This window comes from Maniola jurtina, chromosome 17 (assembly GCF_905333055.1).
Source record: "Maniola jurtina chromosome 17, ilManJurt1.1, whole genome shotgun sequence".
Classification (NCBI taxonomy): domain Eukaryota; kingdom Metazoa; phylum Arthropoda; class Insecta; order Lepidoptera; family Nymphalidae; genus Maniola; species Maniola jurtina.
In genome coordinates this window covers 4,896,292-4,921,249 of record NC_060045.1, presented here as the reverse complement: position 1 = coordinate 4,921,249, position 24,958 = coordinate 4,896,292, and the positions used below count along the sequence as shown (strand labels likewise).

General features: G+C 35.7%; 1 protein-coding gene across 1 annotated transcript in view; it reads left to right on the top strand.

The window, feature by feature from the left end:
• LOC123874084 (short-chain dehydrogenase/reductase family 16C member 6-like) overlaps nt 1–24,958 on the top strand; it is a 77,590-nt gene that overhangs the window by 49,657 nt on the left and 2,975 nt on the right. Inside the window, exons 3-6 of the mRNA XM_045919259.1 lie at nt 16,294–16,418; nt 20,095–20,205; nt 21,546–21,793; nt 23,151–23,267. Coding sequence (XP_045775215.1) covers nt 16,294–16,418; nt 20,095–20,205; nt 21,546–21,793; nt 23,151–23,267 — 601 coding nt within the window. The remainder of the gene's footprint in view (nt 1–16,293; nt 16,419–20,094; nt 20,206–21,545; nt 21,794–23,150; nt 23,268–24,958) is intronic.

The window sequence follows — 24,958 nt, the reverse complement described above, 5'->3', positions numbered from 1 at the left end:
CTCATACTCGGATTTTGCAAAAAGTCCGTATTTCGATTTTTTACAATTTCCCGAAAATCTTGAAATTTCCCTAAAAATGGGGTAATTTTTTTCCTCCAATCTATACCTCAAGCCTATACGTACAATCGCTTCATAGAAACCGAATCGCTCCGATGTTGCCAACTTTGAGATATTTATCTTTTAAAATTGCGTTTTTTCGTACCTCGAACAAAACGGCCGCCATGACAGCCGCCATCTTGAATTTTTAAAAATCACTGCCGTTCTGTCAAAATTCAGGATCATTGCAAGCAAATCAAGAAAAAATTTATTATTATCGATTTCCCGTTTCGGATCTGTGGCGCCGCGGTTCGGGGTCGAAAAATCAAAATTTTTAAAACGCTACGGCTCGGCCGCCATCTTGTTTTTCCAATTTTTTCCACATTTTCTGTTAATCATTTACTACTTTCTTCAAAGTTTGCAAAATTCAACGAAATCGGTTGGAAAACAACGGAGCTGCAAAAATCACATCGGCCGCCATCTTGTTTTTCCGAAATGTCATAATTTTTCCCCAGAGGGTTCCCGAAACCGAACACAACTCCCCCACATCACTATATCATTTTACGTCTCCTTCTAGGAGAACAATTATGTCAATGAGTGAGTCAGTCAGTGAGTGGTAATCGAGCTATATATAGTATAACTAGTGTTTTGCTCGGTGCACGAGCTGCTAAAGCAGCTCGCGTGACGTGGTTGGGTTAACTTTATTATACTAAACCAAATTTATTTATTAAGATACACAATTCACCACAAAAACCCACAAAACGACACCCATATCAATTTTTTTCTTAAAAAGTGCATGTCCGCCATCTTGGATTTCAAAATATATGTCGTTATCAAAATCAGCACGCTAGAAAACTCTGAAAACGACATCCATATCATTTTTTGTAAAAACGGGGTAGTTGAGGTTAATAAAGTAGGGTGCGTGGGTGCGCGGACCACTAAAGTGGTCCGCGAGCATGCAGAGTTTGTTCCACCGAGTAGACCTTCGGACCCTGATCATCTTTTGCCAAGAAACCACTCTTCCATCTTTTATAGCCTCCGAGATAGACACCGACGAAATTTGTACGGCGGCCATCTTGTTTTTCCAAAATTTTCCACTTTTTCTGTTAATCGTTTCCTACATTCTTTAAAGATTGCGAGTTTCAACGAAATCGGTTGGAAAACAAAAGAGTTGCAAAAATCATATAGGCCGCCATCTTGTTTTTCTGAAATGTCATAATTTTTCCCTACTCGCCTCCCCCACCCGAACACATCTCCCCTACATTATCGTATCGTTTTCTGTCTCTTTCTAGGAGAATGAGACATTCAATATTCGCCATACAAAATGTATGGGGAAATAAATTCCGCCATTTTGAATTTTTTTTCTATTCATCGAGTAGACCTTTGGATCCTGATCCTCTTTTGCCAAGAAACCACACCTCCATCTTTTATACCCTCCAAGCTGGACGCCGACGAAATTTGTATGGCGGCCATCTTTTCTTCGCCATTTTGAATTTTTTTTCAGCTTTTTGGCAATTGGATGATGTCATGAATGACATTTGGTCGAGCACCCCCCACCTATCTTCAATACCTTGAGCGGACCCTTCACCCGTCTCCGACATCCTCGATCATCAGCTATTTCCAAATTTTTCCTCGATTTTTTTTTTGTTTTCTATACGAAACCATCAGTGAAAAAAAAAATTTCATACAAAATTTTACAGGAGAAGTTTTTGGGGAAAATCTCGAAAATCTCCCCAAATGTGGCAACACTGTTTACATATTTCGATACTGCTGGTTGAGTCACACAATCGATTGATACATGTCGACTTTCCAAAATGTTGCCAACTGCCTCAAAAACGTGATCAAAATTTCGGAAAATTTGAAGAAAATACAAAATGGCCACCAACTCTTTTTGCAGAAGCAAATTAGATAATTTTACAAGTTTCCTATTAACTACAGGATATACCGCTCCCGATGACGTTTCAATCTCTCCTCTCGCTCGCACCCACGCGAAATGATCGTCCCTGAAAAAAGACAATGTCGAAAATCACTTTTTTTTTGATAAATTCCAGTGTTGCCAGTCTCCGGTGACAAAAATACCCAAATGTCATTTGTACGGGCAAAACACATAATCGCTCATACTCGGATTTTGCACAAAGTCCTTATTTCGATTTTTTACAATTTCCCGAAAATCTTGAAATTTCCCTAAAAATGGGGTAATTTTTTCCCACCGATATATACCTCGAGTCTATACGTACAACCGCTTCATAGAAACCGAAACGGTCCGACGTCGTCGACTGGGAAAAAATTTAATTTTAAAATTGGGATTTTTGGTACCTCTAACTTAACGGCCGCCATGACAGCCGCCATCTTGAATTTTTAAAAATCACTCCCGTTTTGTCAAAATACAGGATAATCGTGGGCGAAACACGAAAAAATAATTATCCTCGATTACCCCGTCTCGGATCTGTGGCGCCGCGGTTCGGGGTCGAAAAATGAAAATTTTCAAAACGCTGCGGCTCGGCCGCCATCTTGTTTTTCCAATTTTTTCGACATTTCCTATTAATCGTTTACTATTTTCTTCAAATATTGCAAAATTCAACGAAATCGGTTGGAAAACAACGGAGCTGCAAAAATCACGTCGGCCGCCATCTTGTTTTTCCGAAATGTCATAATTTTTCCCCAGAGGGTTCCCGAAACCGAACACAACTCCCCCACATCATTATATCATTTTCCGTCTCCTTCTAGGAGAACAATTATGTCAATGAGTCAGTGAGTCAGTCAGTGGTAATTGAGCTATATATAGTATAACTAGTGTTTTGCTCGGTGCTCGAGCTGCTAAAGCAGCTCTCGTGACGTGGTTAGGTTTGTGAGTTGTATTAAAACGAATTTATTTATTAAGATACAAAATTCACCCCAAAAACACCATAAAAGGACACCCATATCGATTTTTTTCTTAAAAAATGCATGTCCGCCATCTTGGATTTCAAAATAAATGTCGTTATCATAATCAGCACCCTGGAAAACCCTGAAAACGACATCCATATCATTTTTTGTAAAAACGGGGTAGTTGAGGTTAATAAAGTAGGGTGCGTGGGTGCGCGGACCACTAAAGTGGTCCGCGAGCATGCAGAGTTTGTTCCACCAAGTAGACCTTCGGACCCTGATCATCTTTTGCCAAGAAACCACTCTTCCATCTTTTATAGCCTCCGAGATAGACACCGACGAAATTTGTACGGCGGCCATCTTGTTTTTCCAAAATTTTCCACTTTTTCTATTAATCGTTTACTACATTCTTTAAAGATTGCGAGTTTCAACGAAATCGGTTGGAAAACAAAAGAGTTGCAAAAATCATATAGGTCGCCATCTTGTTTTTCTGAAATGTCATAATTTTCCCCTACTCATATCGCGCACCAAAACATATCTCCCCTACATTATCGTATCGTTATCCGTCTCTTTCTAGGAGAATGAGGCATTCAATATTCGCCATACAAAATGTATGGAAAAAAAAATTCCGCCATTTTGGATTTTTTTTCTATTCATCGAGTAGACCTTCGGATCTTGATCATCTCTTGCCAAGAAACCTCACTTCCATCTTTTATACCCTCCGAGCTGGACACCAGCGAAATTTGTATGGCGGCCATCTTTTCTTCGCCATTTTGAATTTTTTTTCAGCTTTTTGGCAATTGGATGACGTCATGAATGACATTTGCTCGAGCACCCCCCGCCTATCTTCAATACCTTAAGCGGGCCCTCCATCCGTCTCCGAAACCCTCAATCATCAGCTCTCTCCATAATTTTGGCTTACTAACTTTTTGTTTTCTATACGACACCATCAGTGAAAAAAAAAATTTTCATACAAAATTTTACAGGAGTTTCTTAGTTGAAAATCTCGAAAATCTCCCCAAAAGTGGCAACACCGGTTGCATATCTCCATACTGCCAGCCTAGATACACAATCGATTCATACATACTGACTTTCCAAAATGTTGCCAACTGCCTCAAAAACGTGATCAAAATTTCGAAAAGTTAAAAAAAATACAAAATGGCCGCCAACTTGTTTCACAGAAAGATTTTACACGGTTTCATATTTTTCCTATTAACTACAGGATATACCGCTCCCGATGACGTTTCAATCTTTCCTCTCGCTCGCACCCACGCGAAAGGGGATACCGTGAAAAAGACCGTGTCGAAAATCACTTTTACTTTGATAAATTCCAGTGTTGCCAGTCTCCGGTGACAAAAATACCCAAATGTCATTTGTACGAGCAAAACACGTAATCACTCATACTCGGATTTTGCTAAAAGTGCGTATTTCGATTTTTTACAATTTCCCGAAAATCTTGAAATTTCCCTAAAAATGGGGTAATTTTTTCCCACCGATCTATACCTCGAGCCTATACGTACAACCGCTTCATAGAAGCCGAATCGCTCCGATGTTGCCAACTTTGAGATATTTAACTTTTTAAATTGCGTTTTTTCGTACCTTGAACAAAACGGCCGCCATGACAGCCGCCATCTTGAATTTTTAAAAACCACTCCCGTTCAGTCAAAATACAGGATAATCGTGGGAGAAACCAAGAAAAATAATTATCCTCGATTACCCCGTTTCGGATCTGTGGCGCCGCGGTTCGGGGTCGAAAAATGAAAATTTTGAAAACGCTACGGCTCGGCCGCCATCTTGTTTTTCCAATTTTTTCCACATTTTCTGTTAATCATTTACTATTTTCTACAAAGTTTGCAAAATTCAACAAAATCGATTGGAAAACAACGGAGCTGCAAAAATCACATCGGCCGCCATCTTGTTTTTCTGAAATGTCATAATTTTTCCCTAGAGGGTTCCCGAATCCAAACACATCTCCCCTACATCATTATATCATTTTCCGTCTCTTTCTAGGAGAACAATTATGTCAATGAGTGAGTGAGTCAGTGAGTGGTAATCGAGCTATATATAGTATAATATAATACCTAGTTACCTAAATATTTTTGCTGAATACTTAATGTTTACGCTACGTCGTTGGCTTTACTACCTGTGCATAATATTTTATAGTTTTACTTAGCTCTATGACTTACTTGTTGTATTATTTGTAACAGCTGCAATTAATTTAGGTTATAATACCTTTCAGAATCTGTGAATACAAAAAAAACCGACCAAGTGCGAGTCGGACTCGCGCACCGGGGGTTCCGTACTCGGGTATTTTTTTCGACATTTTGCACGATAAATCAAAAACTATTATGCAGAAAATAAAAAAATAAATCTGTTTTAGAATGTACAGGCAAAGCCCTTTCATATGATAGCCTACTTGGCATAGTTATCTTACTTTGAAAATTTAAACACATTTTTTTTTTTAATGATGTAACCACAAATTCACGGTTTTCAGATTTATTCCTTTACTTGTGCTATAAGACCTACCCACCTGCCAAATGATAATAATATTTATTTATTAAAGAAAACTTTTACACAGTATATAAAAAATCAGGTGTATTCATAAACTCGCCACTTGAATTTTACCGCACACAGATTGCAGATTAGAATTGGGTTGCTTTATTTCAAATAAGCTCCAAAAGTTAATTCTTAATTTCAACCTTTTAATTTATTTATTTTTCTTTTTTTTTAAACAAAATCAATTAATTAACAATCCATAAAAATAATTATTGAGTGCCGTAGGGTGCCTAAAATCTAATCGGAACGTGGTAAAATAGTTTTAGTAATTCTTAGTAATTTCTCGTTTGACATTCACTTTATCACTTCTGATAATTTATTTACTCATTACCTATAGGAAATCTACATAAAGAAATAATTGTTAAAAATAATGAAGAACTTACGCCGAGTTAAGAAACTTAAACTTTTTGCTGTTACCTAAATAATATTTTTATTAGTTGTATCTATAGACCTTAGGAACTAATAGAAAATTCTAGTGAAGAAAATTAATTTTCAATTAATTGTTAGCATGTTGCATGAAGCATGGTCCAGTACCTACAATAATTAATTGACGTAAAGATTATATCTTAAACAAGTCAAGTTTAATCTCACAAGGTAATTACTTAGTTTACTGTTACACGTGTGATTTGAGATTTCCATTCATTATGATTTATTAGTTAATTCAATTATTTATTCATTATTATAATTAATTGCTATACTAAGACTCTATAGAGGTACCTATAAGTACGACACACGGAAAACTTTATTTTTTGCACTTGACTTTTAATGGTCATGAAATTTTAATATCAGCTAAACGGTAGTAAGTGTTTTATTCTAACAAAAAATGCCCAAAACCCACAAAAAATAATAAATTATGTAAAAAATTATAAAAAACATAATTGAACTCCCGCCTGACGTGCTTAAAAGTAGGTAGATATACAAACTTAATGGTAAATGTTTAATGTATTTTTTTGTAATTATAAACGTTAATATTTAGTTTAAAATTCCAAACTAAACTTCTTATTTTTTGTACCATATCGTTAGAGTATTTTTGAGAATTGATTAGAATTTTTATATCTAAACAATCTTTCAAAAACTTACGCGCTGTAACATGTGTTTCTCGCGCATGTTTTGAGAGCACATTCCAATAGTTTATTTGTCAAAAATATTTTAATAATAGGTACCTGTTCTTCTGAGTGACGTTTATAATAAAGATAACATAATGTGTAAATATTATGAATGTTCGATAATTATTATCATAGATGCCAATCAATGTCAAAGGCAAAAAAACTTATGAGTACGATATTAACGCACCAAAAACGAGAATTTTTTTGGGTGGTAATTCTTTTGCAAGTCACTGGTTTATAACAAAGAGATCTGTCTGGTTTTGAAAACGTAAAGGGTGTAGGTTTTAGCTACCACACAGGCATGATTTTTGAACTTTTTGTACAATAAGGTGAGTTTAATTGCTTTTAGTAGCTTAATATGAAAGACTATTAAGAATATTATAACCATATTGGACCTACCTATTTAATAACCGCACCAGTATAATTACGCGACAGTTCGAGATGGCAATCGGGGTGGGGATGCCCCGCATACCCCCACAGCCCCCGTGCTGACCCGCGCTGAGCCTCATACCGGGATTGCCATCTCGACCTGTCGCGTAGTATACCAAATAATAATAATTAATTAATATGTTAAGAACGGACTTTTAATAAATTAATTAATGGAGCTAAGTAATCCAGTGAGGTTGAAGGTACTTTTTATACTTGGCCTAAAGAGATCAAGGATAACTCGTACAAGTATAAAGGTGAGGTACCTACCTACGCCTTAGTAACATGCGACAAAAATGTGAATAACGCAGCAGGTAATGTAGGTATCTTGTTAATTTTTAGGGTTCCGTATTATTTTATAGAGTTGTTCGAATTCTAAGGAACTTAAATACTTCTTTGTGTTTTCACGATTGAAATACAGTACATAATGATTGTACATTATGGTACTTCTAAAATTTACCAAATTTTTGGAAAATTTACCAATTTTCCAAAATTAATACCTTGTGTCATTTAAATATATATGTAAGTACTTACTTACCTTTTTAATAAAGAAGGTTTTGTAAGTATAAATGTAATAGCTGATTCCATAATATGTGTACCAAATAACCTAATTGGCCGACGAACAGATAGACAGACAGACACACAAGTGACCCTATAGAGGTTCCGTTTTTTTTCATTTAGACGCACGGAACTCCAAAAATAAACCACTGGCACGACAAAGTCGTAGAATTTTCACCAATTTAAACACTATTCATTTTACTATTTGCAAATTGAGAGAAAGCATCGTAAATATACTTACAACTCTCTTACTGTACACACTATCTATGTAGGTACTTAATATTATAAATACGAAAGTGTGTCTGTCTGTCTGATACCTTTTCACGGCCCAACAGCTTAACCGATTTTGATGAAATTTGGTACAGAGTTAAGTATATCCCGGGGATGGACATAGCCTACTTTTTATTCCGGAAAATCAAGGAGTTCCCACGGGATTCCTAAATACCCATCCGCTTAACCGATTGAAAGGAACCGAGGGAGCTTGCGTCCTTGCAGTTATGGACATAGGCAACCTTTTATTCCGGAAAATCAAATAGTTCCCATGGGATCTTTAAAAATCGAAATCCACGTGGACGAAGTCGCGGGCATCCTCTAGTACCTAATAGGTGTGATGTTTTACAGCCCATAAAATTCGCATATTCTAATCTTGTCAAAGAATTGGCGAATTAATTCTGTATGATGTTACCCGCTATGTTGACTACACTTTGTAACATACTTATACTTTGTAACAGGACTAGCTTTTGGTCTCTGTTTTGCCCCACTTGAAATTTGGGTCATATTATGCCTACCCATAATCCATATAAGCATGTTTCGCTAGACAAAATTGTCTTAACGGCTGAAAATAAAAATAATAAATAATAATCAATCCTATCTGTAATCTGTCGATAAGTTACTTAGCAATGTTGCTATTTGTCACAAATGTACAGTTTTTAGGTTGCCCACGGGACTCTATTACTAAGACGCCGCTATTCGTCCGTCCGTCCATTCGTCTGTCTGTCGGGCTGTATCTCGTGAACCGTAATAAGTGTAAAGTTAAAATTTTAACTGAATGTGTCTATTACCGTTATAACAACAAATTATAAAAAATAGCCACCATGAAAATAAAAAAAGTGTTATTTCTTGTACGAGAAGGACAACGTAGGACAAGGACATACAGACGGATTGTCTGTCTGCTACGGAATCCTTTTCACCGATTTTGAGGTTTGGTAAAGCTATATACCTACCTACTTACTCGTAGCTTACATCCTGGGCGTAGACTACTTTTGTGCCGGAGAATCAAAGAGTTCCCACAGGATTTCAAAAACCTAAATCTTCGCTGATGAAGTTGCGGATATCTTAATTAATCTTAGGTAGGTATACTAGATTAATCTCAATCTTACACGATTTATCGGATTTATCTTTAAAAAATCCCACGTCACAGCACGTCATAGATGGTTTAAACACGCACGAGCATCCAGTTCGTATTGTGTAAGTAAAAAATGAATGGTACCCTTATCAAATGTTACAGATCATGTGATTGGTTACTACCTACCGTACCTTCCACATCATTAGTGGTTATTTTTAAATTTAAACCTATTTTTTGTTAGGTACTTATAAGTAGTAACCTACATTGTACCTAGTTACATACTTTTCCTTTAAAGTTACACGTGCGGAACTGAAGGAAAATGTTTCATTGCAATAATAATTGTGGTAACCGTGTATGAGATGGCTGTACAATAATAACAGTTGAATTACAGTCATTACCAATTATTTCATCTGCATTTGCCTCTCCTTGTCTTAATAGTTTCCTACACTTCTCTATGTCAGTTTGTCATCATAGCGGCACAGGTGCGTGTGTGGTGGGTGTGTGGTGCGTGTGAAGAGCATGTGTGGTGCGTGTGTGAAACGTGTGTGGTGCATGTGTGGAGCGTGTATGGTGCATGTGACTAGCGTGTGTGTGTGTGCGTACGTGTGTCACTTAAATAAATGATGCCCGCGATTTGGCCTGGTTTGGAACTTTTGGTTTTCCTGGACAATAAGAAGCTTATGTCCGTCCCTGGGATGCAAGCCTATCTCTGTACCAAAATTCGTCAAAATTAGACTAGCCTAGCACTAGACATAGAAAAACATTTTCGCATTTACAATAATAGTGTGGAAGTTTATTGTCTAATCTAGTAAGAATATCATATTAACGGGTGACCTGTATGCTAATTTCCTGATGGTTATTCTTATTGGATACAAACTCCTACAGTTACTATATGAGTAAAAATAAGCGCCGTCTATAAACTAAATGAATGCACGCTTCGCTCGCACTTGTATTTCGTGATATTATTGTTTTTTGCTGATTTTTATGATTCTTTATTCTTTATTCTTTATTTATTTTTGCATTCATGTTTTATTTATTTATTTATTTATTTATTTATTTATTTTTTGGATTAACAAACGGTAGCACACAAGCGGTAAAAAACAGTAATAATATAGATATAGTAATATTATATGTGCTACCCACTACGTCAACCACATATTATTAATTATACTTTACTACATAGTTACATCTATAAATTAATATTAGTGTTGTAATTAAAAATATATTAGTTAATTTATCGTCTATATTCTAATTATCCTACAGCCTTAGTTTAATATAGTATTATTATTTTTAAGAGAATCTATGACCAGCTTCTAACATCACATCTAACAAGTTTTACATCATAATAGAAAATAATTATAATATTACAACATGAAGCCCCGTCAGGATTCAGTATATAAATGCTGATTTTCTGTTAATTATGAATGTAAGCATTGTTTCTATGAAATTAAAAAAATCTCAGCAAACAAACATACAATTGGAACAACATCAATCAATTGTCAAAAAACCGGCCAAGTGCGAGTCAGACTTGCGCAGCAAGGGTTCCGTACTCGGGTATTTTTTCCGACATTTTGCTCGATAAATGAAAAACTATTATGCATAAAAATATATAAAAATCTGTTTTAGAATGTACAAGTAAAGCCCTTTCATATGATACCCCACTTGGTGTAGTTATCTTACTTTGAGAATTGAAACACGTTTTTATTTTTTTACGGTCAAGTTTTTTTCGTTGATTTATGGGGCGACAAACCTTACTGGCTTAGCGCGCCAAATCATAAAATACACCCCTAGACGCCACCCAAAACAAATAAATTCTTGAAGTTTTTTTCTCCAATCCAAAATTTTCAAGGGAGGTTAACGAACTAGGCTAGTATCATTTTTTCGCCATGAAGCCAACGGTGCTTTCACTCTAGAGTTTAAGACCCGAAAATCAATATACACCTAAGATATTGAACGTTTCTAACAGTCAATGGATAAATAGTTGAACAGTTAAACTAATAACAAATATGACCCAATTTACCTAAAGGTATATGTAGTGTTGAAATATTCAAAATAGTATCTACCTACCCATATGATAGGCGTAGACAATATTAGCAGTGCCAATACCAAATAACGGAGGTTATTTGGCATTGGCACTGCTAATATTGTCACAGTGCATTTATGGTACCTAGTTTTAATACCTATTCCAAGAACAAATAGGCAGGTAGCCTTTCCTATCAATACGTGTCATCCTTGATGGACAAGTAAGCTAAATATGTATAATAATAATTTTATAAGGCTCGGTGAAAAATATTTGCGAAAATCTCAGTCAAGTAAATACGTCGTTTAGTTATTTTTTACGTTCCGTACCTCAAAAGGAAAAACGGAACCCTTTTGGGTTCACTTTGCTGTCTGTCTGTCTGTCTGTCCGTCTGTCGTGTCTGTCAAAAAAACCTATACGGTAGTTCCCGTTGACCTACAAACATGAAAGGCAGGTAGCTAGGTTCGGAAAAAATCTTGCAGTTACATCACAGAAAAAAAAAATTAAAATGTGTTTCAATTTTCAAAGTAAGATACCAAGTGGAGTATCATAGGGAAGGACTTTATTTGTACATTCTAAAACAGATTTCTATTTATTTATAAGCATATTTATCGTGCAAAATGTCGGGAAAAATACCCGAGTACGGAACCCTCGGTGCGCGATAATAATATTAGAGAAAAATATGTTAATTTTTATTCGTCTGTTTATTTTATTAACGCTTGCATTGTTTCTTGGGTTATTTTATGTTCCACAAGAACTTCCTGGAATAGTAATTTCCACTATTTCATTCTGAATTGATTTGAATATGTCATTTATTCCATTTGGACAATATGTCATCAAAAGCTAGCTTCGCTCTCGATGATATCGCCAATATCCTTGTAAATAGGTCTTTTGAGACGCAACGTTTCAGTTAGGTACTGCCCAGTCCCAAAAATTTTAGATAAAACATGTAAGTACCTATTTTATTGAGTAGGTACCAAGCAACTGCTACCATACCATACCTACATGATACCTACCATACCATTTAGTAGTATAATCAAAGTATTTGATTATAAATCTGTTTTGTTTAAGAGTAAATGTTATCACAGCAGTTAATTTTTACAACGTTTATATTATTAGTTGTGAGTTTTCGCGCATTCGCTTTGTTTTCACGTGCTTGCGAAACACTGCCCCAGAACCAAATGATAGTGGCCAGTCAAGGTGAACAGAATTCCGGTAATTCACGCAATGTGCAAACGGATCGACCACTTGTTTTCAAGTGTACTCGGTCAAGAGTAATATAATAATCCAATAAAAAATATTTAAAAGCTATCATAAATATAAAACCTTTTTATTGCTTTAAGCGGTATTGTATAACCATCATTTTATTTTTCGTTTTATTTATTTATTTTTACAGTTCTTGTGCAGAAACCTTGGGGCACTTGTCATAAAATTAAATTTAATTAAGTGGACAAAGCGACATTCAGATCATTAAAATTGAAATGCAAACGAGATTAATAATTTCCAGTCGCATTCCGAAAGGTACGGTTTATAGTTTATACAGAAGTGCCGACCACACTGTGGCGCTGACTTATATATCCTGTGTCTTTCGCATCTCCCTCATAGATTTATTTATCATTCGTTATTTACATAAAAACATAAGACGTAGCCCAAGGCCAAGCGTTACGATTACTATGTATAATCATATAACTCTATGGAGGAGAGGTTATCGTTAATTCTGTGGAACAGAATCTGTAAACGAAACTAAGATGACGGCTCTAAATGTATCGTTATCCCTTTCATAATGTTCCCTATGGAAAAACACAGTACTCAATTTAGATCTATTTAGTTTAGAAATAGGGTACAAATAATAATCAGCCATTGTGCCCGCGGCCCCTGCCATGAAAATCGCAGAAGAAAGTTAGAGGAGACATTATGAGAACAGAGTAGTTTTTGTGGGGTGACATGGTTGCCGGTAGGATAAGGGTAGGACCTTCTGCCGGGTTAAAATGACGTACCCATAAAAGATGACGCGCAACGCGTGGTTGCAAAATCAATATTTCTGTACAGCTACCTACTGTTAATTAATAAGTAGGATGTAAAATATAAAGATGATTGAATAAAAAGTACAAAGTTTTAACAAGCTTATTCCTTACAAGGATCACAGACTATGAAAAAATATTTAAGTATACCTGTTCAAGGTAATAAGGATGTAAGGAAATTTCAAAATACATGTAGTGAATGTAAATTGATCGTACCTATATCATTGAAAATAATTGGCCATGTCAAAGGATAATTAATAATTTTAATCGAGAAAGGTGTCGTCTACAAATAAGCAATGAAAAAAAAAATGAGAAAAACTTATTAAAATTTATTAAATTATATAGTTAAATATAAAATATTAAAAATAGAGATTCTCGGTCTACCGTTTATGGAGAGATCAACAAAATAGGGGATCTTCTATAATGGGAATTCTCTAGTAATAAGCTGCACCGTTGCTTTATAATAATCATATCAAAGTACCTACGTGCTGGAAAGTGCTCTCGAGGAAAGTATGATTTATTGACTTTACGTAGAAGCCGCGGATATTATAATCGCCTTTTAGTAGTTAATTTATTTTAATCGGAATCTTATCTTCGAGTATGGATAATCCTGGCAAGTGCATAGCCGTTTTGTGGATTATAGGAACATATACCAAGTGCTGACTTTTAATCAACAAAAACCGGTCAAGTGTGAGTCGGACTTGCATACGAAGGGTTCCGTAGCATTGCACAAAAAAAATTTTTTTTGTGATGTTTATTACCACAAATTCACGGTTTTCGGATTTTTCCTTTTACTTGTGCTATAAGATTTACCAAACTGCCAAATTTCATGACTACGGGAGAAAGTGCGCTCTAGGTTTCCTGACAGACACGACAGACAACAATTGGTTCCTATAAGGGTTTCTTTTTTCCTTTTGAGGTACGGGATCAGACCACTAAATTATATTATCAAAAAGATTTTTGCAAGCAAGTGTGATTGGTGATTGCCTATTGGTGTTCTTTAATTAATAAACTGAACATTGGAGGTAAGACTTTTCTTTGTTTTGCTTTCATTAGGTAGGTACTAGTAGATAGCGATAATAATTTCAACCATATACCTATTAAAGTAAATACTTAACTTGTTATATGTAACGCCAAACGGTATTCACAGTGCCGTTTGGCGTTAAACGATTTTAAACCTAATTCAATGGGCGTCAGACGTTAACCGCTCAAGTGCGGCCACTCATTTTAACGCGTTATTATCGCCATAATTATGGCGTTGTTGGGCATTGACACTAACCTTAATGTAGCTGCAACATAACGATGTGAAACCAATGTTTTAGCATAAAGATGTCTATTAGCACGGTAGCACCTGCATGTTAATCATAAAAATCAGCAATAACTACGCCAAAGATTTATTTATTACTTAGATATTATTTATTACCTATGATAGGTACTAGGTAGGTAGCGGAACTACCTAGTACCTAGGTGTCACCTCTAGATGAAAATTAGATAATTAATATTATCGCTACACGGTATACCTACTTATTTTAGATTTTAAATCTTGATATCTTAAACATTTATGTACTTATTTTCATTTAATTTTCTTATTATAATTTGAATGGCAATAGTCTCAAGGAAGTTGAGCTAATACGAGACTTGGGTGTTACATTAGATAGAAAACTAACCTATCTTAACCACATAGAAAATGTAATGAACAAAGCTTCAAAATTGTTGGGATTTATTATGCGACAAGGTCGAACTTTTAAAGAACCTAAGACGAAAATCACACTTTACAATAGCCTTGTCCGCAGTCAACTAGAGTATTGTAGTATTGTTTGGCGTCCACATTATGCAACCCACTATTTAAGGCTAGAGCGTATCCAGAAAAGATTTATGTGGCATCTATCATACTCAGCGAAGATCGACAAAACAGTAATTTCTTATAAAAAAAGACTAACTTATTTTAAAATGATGACACTAGACCAAAGAAGAGATTTGCTAGATTTAATGTTTTTCTATAAATTACTGAGAAATAAGTTAGACTGCCCCAGCTTGCTAAATAAAATCAATTTCAGAGCACCAAAAAGATATCCCCGTCACGCTATTACTCCTTTTGTACCTCCACGCACCCGAACTGTCTTCGGCGCCAACTCCATCATCCCTCGGTTATGTAAATTGTGTAACAAATTCAGTCAGTCACTCGATATCAACATAAATCCACCTGGTACGTTTCGGAAAATAGTTATTAGTAACTTAATCAACCAATCAAACTAATAGTGTTAAGAAACGTTCTCTGTGTACCTACTAATTAATGGCAGAATTTTTTTTTTTCAACATATTTTTTTTTTCTTACTATTCTTACTCCTAGGTTAACTTTACTTTACTATAGTTTTAGATTTATTCAACTACCATTGCACCTTGAATATTTTTTTTTATGTTTTCACTATTTCGGAAAGTTTTTAGCTACTTTTTGTATCATGTTGCTAATGTGATTAATATAATTGTTCCATGTTAATTGTGTGAATGTGCATGTAGTGTTTGCTTTAAAATGATTTTACATACAACGTCATGTAATTTAACTTTATTTAATTTAAGATCATTTTTGTAAAAATCGCTAGCGAACCTTATTAATAAAAATAAAATAAAATAAAATTATTATTATAATTTTTTTAAAATTATTTTTGGTTCTACCAGCTACAGAAAATACACTCTGAAAATTTTAACCCTCTACCTATTACGGTTTCCGTTCATGCGATACAGCCCGCTGGCAGACAGATGGTCAGACACACAAACAGACAGACAGAGACAGACGGACAGACAACGGAGGCTTATTAATGGGGTCGCGTTGGCATCTTTCATGTACGGAACCCTAAATACTTAGAGATAAGTAATCTTTTTTATTGGTAGATGGTAGGTACTGGTTTATGTTTGAATCGAAACTTTTGTCTAAGTCATGGTTAGAAAAACAAAAGTGTTCGTAAAAAAATCGTATTTGAATAGATACCTATTAACTCGTCGATAGCTGCTTCCTCATTCAATTTGGCGTTATGGCCTTGCTGCTAGAGTGAGCACTAGCTTTGACCTAGGTAGGCCTTTCAATAGCAGATACATCCTGACAGCTTATCATATTTTATTTATTATATTATATGGCAGAGTTATCTTATTTTATTTAAGTACTCACAAAAAATGTTTACAAAGGTTACATTTTTGGTGTACCTAATCATAAAATCTTAATTTACTTTTTTAACTCTCTCAAATATCAAATCAACTTCTAGAAAAATTAGCTAAATTCAATTTGGCTATAGTTTCTCCAATCCGAAGCCATTGGTATGTTCTATCAAATATAATACTTAGGTATTATAATTTACTTGGTTTCAGGGCTTGACGATACAGTGAAGTTGGTCAAAGGAGTAGGAGGCAAATGCTTCGGCTACATCGTGGATCTCACTAAACGGGACGACATCTATCGAGTCGCCAAACAAGTCGACCAAGATGTTGGTAAAGTAAGTATAAAACCTAGGTAAAGTAACAGTACGTGACATAGTCTAATTTTGCGGCTACATTAACATCAATGCCCAATAACGCCATAGTTATCGCGATAAACAACGCGTCATACTGAGTGGCCAGTCACTTGAACGGTTAAATCTAATGCCAACTGAATTGCAGTTGAAATCGTCTAACGCCAAACAGCATTATGAATGCCGTTGTACGTTGGTCATGGCCGTTAATGTGGCTGGGACATAATACATTAAAAAAAATTGCGTAGTTTTATAGGCACATGCTCAAAAGCACAAACACTCAAGCTTTCAATAATGCGTATTGGAAAAAGATGTTTTTCTATTTTGTGTCATTATCCTGTCTAGTGGCTACCATTATCCATTATTATAGGTATAAATATAAGTACTCAGATGATACTACACCAAAAAGTCATTATTTACAGTTAGTTATTTGCTGTAGATTAAATTCTTTACAGTTTACTTTGATCTTAATAGTGAACGAGAGTTCAACAATTACTCGTAAATCTACGTTGGGTTAGTATAAAAATCTGTACCCTGGTGCCATGGTTACCATATTTCTTTTCATGGGATATTGTTGGCCATGGCTACTTGACCTGGTAGGCGGGGGTGTCGTCCGCGCGTCCCTCTGAGTATCCCGAGCAGAGGGTGCAGTTGACGCACCTATGGGGCATAGCCCCAGGAGCGGAGGTTGTGGCTGTGTTGGGTGGTTGGTGATGAGTGTTTCATCACCCATCCAATCACTGGCTGCCCCACCGGTTTCTCGCCTGACCAGTTTGGATGGAGGATGGGGAACAAGGAAATGGAATTGCCCTCCCCGCGAACCGTAGCCTCGGGAGGACCTGTGTTTGATGGACACGGGGCAGTCCGTCGTTCACAGCGTGGTCCTCGAGTTGGTTGGCGTGCTGTGGTTTCAGCATGCCTCTAACGGTGGTTGGGGGCACGTAGTGTCTCAGTGTCGGGTTTGCTGAGGTGCTGACATCTCCTGGCGGAGTATCGAGGCGTTGTCGGTCCCTTGCGCTCCGTCGTCAGCGGTGGGATGGAACTTCGTGAGGTTTTTAGTCGGTAGAAGTCCGACATAACCACTATGCTCCCCCGTGGCCAGTAGTATCTATGAGGGATTTTCCTCTCGAAAAAAGGTATAAAAACCTACCAATAAAAAATTAACGCAACGCAAAAATATTAACAAAAAACCAATAAAAAACTTTATATGTTTATTATACGTGTCAGTCTTTAAGATAATTGTAATTTATGATGGTTTATGATTAAACCTACCTTACACCATTTGCTCAATATTTTTCGCAGTCAGATACTAATTTGGTTTTACGCTTTTAAGCGACTAAATAAACTTGGAAATATTTAAGTAAGTATTAATGTGGTATTTAAACAAAAGGCTGTAAAAACAAGAATACATTAAGTATTTATAATATATTCTGTGACATTGTGGTTATAGATATCTACTTACTGATTCTTTGTTCAAGTTTTTCAATTGTTCAAAGCAGTTGAAACTTTGCCAATAGGTAGCTTAGCTATAGCTTAAACCATACGAGTAGATATCCATATCTACTCATGTGGCTGTCCTACACACGTGAACAATAGACAGCCAGCTGTTAAAATCATCACTAGGTAGTAGGTACCTACCTATACCTAGTACAATTTACCTAGGTACAATGACTAAAAATCTAAGTTCGGTAAATAACCGTTAAGCATACTGCATACCTATTCGTAACTTAGTACGTAATCTGTACTTTTTTTATCCTACCTACACGCCGTAATGGTTGTCTTCCTGCAGCAGAACGATTTGCCCTCAGTAATACTGTACGAAACATATCGTTAAACTTAATAAATAAAAAATGTTTGTGTGATTTAAAAAAAATCATCAACTCGAAAGCGTGAGAAACAATAGTAATTCACTAGCTAGACATAACCGTAAACAGTAGGTAGGATGTAGGATGTACATCCACTCGAACCGCGTCAGTTAAAGTTAAGTTTTGTTTAAAGCAAAATAAGGCCTTGCACGTAGCGATACGGCATATAAACTAGCTTGCACGCACGCGGTTTTACCCACATACGAGTAGATGCCTTGGAGCGCGTCCTCCGCACACGTCGACCTACCCTGCTGGGCTTCCCACAAGCGGGTTCCACCCGGCAAGGACGGACCACGACGGCGTGAGGACCGCTCTCAGCTCTCTCTTCCTCACTGAGGGAGAAAGCCCGTAGGTCCATGGGCCAACCCAAGCGCGGGAGAGGCAGGAGGAGGAGCTTGCGACGAGATTGCGGTTTTACTTTTGGTTCGAGGTCTCTTTCGAGTTTTGTTTCTCTCGATTGTAAATTTGCCATTTTTGATTCTAATAATTTTTTATATTTATAAATCGATTGTAATACTACGACAAAATCGTTTCACTTCGGGAAAACAACCATTAAAATTTCAGCGTGTATATCAAATCAAATCTACAGTAGCACGAAATATAAAAACAAAAAATTCGTATAATATTTACCACAGGTACTTACCTAAAATATGTGTCTTGTTAAATTTTTTTAATGCTCATCACAAAAGACATTGACCTCGGGGTCAGGTCACGGAGTTTATTTAGGTAAATAGCTAATATTTAAATACTTACCTAATTCCTAACTACATACTTAGCTTCAAGAAAAATACCAAATCAATACTTTAAGCTAATATTTAAGTTCCTATAAAAGTCAATGCATTCATTCTGAGTCGTTTATAAGAAATCATTTAGGTAGTTATATAAAACAGAGTTATGAATTTATTTATAAGTACCTAACCTACCTACCTATAATAAATGGCAGAGCATGTGCAGAAGCCAGAAAGTAATTGAATGCTTTTTCATTTTAACCACTGATACCTTACAATTAATTGCCTTCAGGGGTTAACAAAGAATCATCTTGTAAAAAAAACTGTAAGTAAATGTTTTTTCAAAATGTACTAGGTAAAAGCTGCCTTAATTATTATTACTTATTTATACTTACTATTATCTGTCTTAACAGCTTATACAAGCTGCTGCTTAAAGTCGAGGTGCTCAGATTCTGGGCCACATTGGACCTAATCTTAAATAGTTATACACACAAATGCTTGCTCATTCACTCATTAGATTGCAGATTTCTTAGGAAATCTCATCATTCAAATTCGAATCATTTATTCAAATTGGGTACCGATGTACACTTTTTGATTGTCGATTGTGGAATTTGTAAGATAATGATAATAGTTATTAATTGCGTAATTTTTTTGAATGTCAATTGTGGAATTTGTAAGATATTAATAAAGCTAAGAGTGTTCCAAAAGTCCAGACCAGTTCCAAGTCTGAGAAGAGCTCACGCCAACTTACAACAGTCTTAGACACATTTTGTGTGTATGTTAATTTATTTATTTTGTTTATGTTAATGTTGTAACACTTCTATATTATTATAATATAACATAAGTTATCTATTAAGCTTTTTTCGTAATTACTGTCTATATTTGCTGTACCTATTCTACTCCCTGTACAACTCTCGCACTGCCAAGGGTCACTGGTAGAGATCTCTTATAGAGGCAAGTGCTGCCCTGACCACTTTTTCTTTCTTTTTATTTTATTGTTACAACTTTCTGGTGCAAATAAAAAATAAAAATAAATAAATACATATTGATTTAATTTTTTCCCAACAGGTGTCCCTTCTTATAAACAATGCTGGGGTGGTGTCTGGGCAATATCTGCTGGACACTCCGGACCATCTCATACAGAGGACCTTTGATGTCAACATCTTAGCACATTTTTGGGTATGGTGATTGTTTTTTTTTTTTTTTTTTACAAATAAATCGTTTGAAACCAATTGCTTTGCATGAAGCCTATTTTTTTCTTTATCTTGGTACAAACCTCTTAAGTGCCGTTCATAAGGCGTTCTGATAACCTTTTATATAAAATACGGAAGAATAAATCAAATCTACATGAAAATGTTACACAAAACCGGTTAAAACTAATTTTTTAACAAAAAATGCTCTTTCGTAGAATCAGACTTGTAGGTCGGTAGGTACTAAAATAGGTGGCTCTACATAATAGTAATTTATGGATATTAGTTGTTCGCCGATCCTTTTATTTCATTCGTTTCATTAGATAATCTAGTTTTACCTTTATTTAACTCGTTTATATTACTTTATATTTACTTACTCGTTTATATTTACTTACTTATTTATTTATTTTTTGCTAACTATTACCTACATAGGCCTTGCCTTATAAATTACTTTTCTACTTATAATGGAGGTAGGTGTATTCTCGTATATCAAACTTGTTAGGCACTATTTAAAAAAAAAAATTGAACCGCACTTTATTTCATTACATAAGAAGGTATTACGTAATACATAAATATACCCATCTGTGTACCATAATATTAGTTATGTATTTATATAGGTATGTTCAATAAATATAGATAATTGTCTTCTAATTATACATATTAGACATTACCTACCCTATCATAAAACTAGACAAAGTACGAGCACATAGGTCAAAGTCACATACGTAATAAACTTGTATGCACACCTACACTAGATACATTGCTATTCGTAGCTAGATACCTATTTAGTACTTATCATAGGCATGAATCTAATTGCTTTAAAAAATATTTCGTATTATACCTTAGCCTGTATTAATATGTATTCTGAGCCTCAGGAGCCTCAGCTCAGAATACATATTAATAATACAGGCCCTCAGTCCTCCCGCTGGCGTAGTGGTGGGTATACTGGGGTCTTTCAAGCGTGAGGTCCCGGGTTCAATTCCCGGCAGGGGTAATTTGGGGATTTGTAATTTATTAATTGTCTCTGGTCTGGTAGGCTGAGGCACATGTGCCGCCAATCTATTTAATGCTCTGGTACAATGAAGCGTAGGAACAATAAGGTGTATGCCGTATGGGTTTAATAACAACAGCCATACCCCTTTTCAGGTTAGCTTGCTTTTATTTATCTTACACTGCACCAGGAGAGATCGCCAGTCAAGGGCTAACTTGTTAGGAAAAAATTGTATAATCCAAGTTTCGGTCATATTGATTAATATTTAATTATAAATGCAGAATTCAATTACTTTGAAATAAATGTCTAGACATTGACTTTGAAATCTTGATTTTCAGACAGTGAAAGCATTCTTGCCAGCAATGATCGAGGAGAACGAGGGGCACATAGTTACTATAGCGTCCATGGCCGGCCACGTTGGAGTCGCCAAGTTGGTGGACTATTGCTCATCAAAATCTGCGGCTTGCGGCTTCGATGAAGCCTTAAGACTGGAGTTAGAAGTCAAAGGAGTCAAGGGCGTTCACACGTCGCTAATATGCCCGTACTTTATACGTGCAACTGGAATGTTTGAAGAGGTTAACTCAAGGTAAGTTTTTGTCGTAGGTGGGTAGGTATATATTATAGGTTTTTGACGTAGGTGAGTTTTAGAAACCAACCTCTTAGAACAAAGATGTTTAGGTAAAGGTATCTACTTATTATATTTTAAAATCTACAAAAAAGATTAGCACAAAGTGTGAATCTAAATCCGCATTTGGTTCCATAAAAAATGGGTTTATTATACCTACTCCTAGCTATCTAAGTAAACTGGATAGTAAATTCTGGTAATTTATTTAACCAGTATTAGTTCGGGCTAGTTACTATTTTTATAGTGCCATCAAGAACATTTTATTACAGGCTAAGAATCTTAGACTACCATGATATCAAAACCTTGAAACCTGTTTAGTGTTGTGAGACTACGAAATGATTGAAAACGACCAATTACACAGAAACAACGAAAAATCGAAAATTATCCAAGTTCAGATTAGTTTTTATGTTGATTGGATTATCTCGTTTTTCATATATCAAGTTTTGAATACTAAAACTTACATAACAAGATAGGTAACTAGGTACTTTCATAGTCAATGCTATTCAAACCATTTTTCAAAATAATTTTATGTTACTATTTGTAACTCTTAGGTATAGTACTTACCTAGCATGTACATCGATGCTAGTATAGTAGACAAGTATGCTATAAATAAGTAATATTATGATATTGGGTTCGAAATTCAAACTTAGGGTAGGCAAAAAAAAAAGGCTCCGGGACTAGGTAATACTTTTGAGTTTTTCATTTTTAATTCTGTTAGCTAGGAGGACTTTTATAGGCGTTCCATGTTCACTTCCTGTATTTATTATCCGAGTGCTATTAAATTCCAGATTTATACCCATGTTGATTATTGAGCTCGATATAGTACTTACCTATCAGTTTCTTAATTTTAATTCTGCGAGCTCGGAGGACTTTTATGGGCCATTCCATGTTCACTTCCTGTATATCCGCGTGCTATTAAATTCCAGATTTATGCCCATGTTGAGCTGAATTTGTTTATTACCTATCAGTTTCTTAATTTTAAATCGGTTAGCTCGGAGGACTTGTATGGGCTATTCCATGTTCACTTCCTGTATATCCGCGTGCTAATAAATTCCAGATTTATGCCCATGTTGAGCTGAATTTGTTTATTACCTATCAGTTTCTTAATTTTAAATCGGTTAGCTCGGAGGACTTTTATGGGCTATTCCATGTTTACTTCCTGTATATCCGCGTGCTATTAAATTCCAGATTTATGCCCATGTTGAACTCCATCTGCACTTACCTACCTATCACTTTTTATTCAACAAGCTCGGTAGACTTTCAAGGACATTCCATGTTCACTTCCTGCATTTATTACCCGTGTGCCATTAATTTCCAGGTTCGTGCCCACGCTGAGCTCGAACGAGGTGGCGGACCGCGTGGTGCTGGCGATACGCACCAACGAACCCGTCGCCGTCATGCCTGCCTATTTCCGACTATTGCTGCCGTTCAAATGGTAATATCCCGCCGCCGGCTTATCAGTGTTTTATAGCATACTAGAGGATGCCCGCGACTTCATGCGCGTGGATTTAGGTTTTTAAAGATCCCGTGGGAACTGTTTGATTTTCCGGGATAAAAAGTTGCCTATGCCAATTACAGGGACGCTAACTACCTCGGTACCAAATTTCATACAAACCGGTTAAGCGGATGGGTTTTTATGAATCCCGTGGGGACTCTTTGATTTTCCGGGATAAAAAGTATGTCCGTCCCCGGGATATAAGCTAACCCTGTACCTTTCATCAGAATCGATTAAACTGTTGGGCCGTGAAAAGGTAGCAGACAGACAGACACATTTTCGCATTTATAATATTAGTATAGGAAGTATGGATATTTCGGGGATCTAAATCAAAAAGTTCCTGTGCACACTACACAGGAACTTTTGATCTTGTCCTCCCTTCCCTATTTTACCACCAAACCGCAAGACGTTGGGCGAGTTTCCATCCTTATGTCGTCGCATGGCTATGGTTTGGAATACTCTTCCGCGAACTGTTTCCTACCAATTACGATTCGGGTATCTTTAAAATATTTAAGAAGATGCCTATTCCGATGAATATACATCTTCTAGGTAAACGCGTCCCGTCTTAGGCCACATCATCACTTTCCATCAGGTGTGATTGTAGTCAAGCGCTGGCTTATAATGAATTAAAAAAATTTCGTTTATTTCCAATTTATTTACTGTTTGCAATAACTGATGTCCACGACTTCATACGCGTGGATTTAAGTTTTTTTATTGAGGATTACAGACAGACACTTCAATTTTATTCTATTAGTTTAGGTACCTACAGTCATACGCTTTGCCTATCTGGAATTTTATAGTTTTGCACAAAGATTAACTGATAGATAACGCAATTGCTTCTGTAGCAAAAAATAAAGTTATGAATAAAGTTTACCTAAAATAAACAGATTGAAGTTTATTATTAAAATGTTAAGTATTGTAAAGCTGTGTTCGTTATCTCAGCTAAGCTTTGTGAGAATTAAAAACAAAAACGAAATCATGCATTGTAAAATTGTAATTTGCATTGCGATGGTACGTGTACAAAGTACCTACGGATTTTATTTCAACAAACACTGCGTGAGAAAACGACCATTGTTAAGGTGTAAATGGTGAATAGTATTCAAGGTGTTCCAGTCACTTGCTTTATGTAAACACGGTAATATTTGTTTCATCAAATGTCCATTGTCTGAAACATAACCAATTTTTGTTTCGTGTGTTCTTCACTAATTTTATGGCGTAGGTATTTACAATAAAAGTGGGTATATTCATTCATTCAAAAATTGGTGTTAAAATACTCTCCCAAACCGTGATCTACTTTTCCCTTGATTAGATAATCTTGCATTAAGTATAAATTAATTGAATAAGTAAAGAATTTTCTTAAATTTTATTATTTACAACACATCCACATCTGGTTATTTTAAGATCCGCATGGATTTAGAATAGAATAGAATAGAAGATTTTTATTCAAGTAGACTTTTAGGTTATTTAGATTTTTAAAAATAGTGTGGGAACTATTTAGACCAGGATAAAAACTACTCTATGCCCTTCACCGGGCCTAAATAACGTATAGGCAGCGTATAGGTATGTAACCTGTGTATGTACCACGTCAAAATCAGTGATAAGGATGGGATGATTTAACTTTATTATTGTCA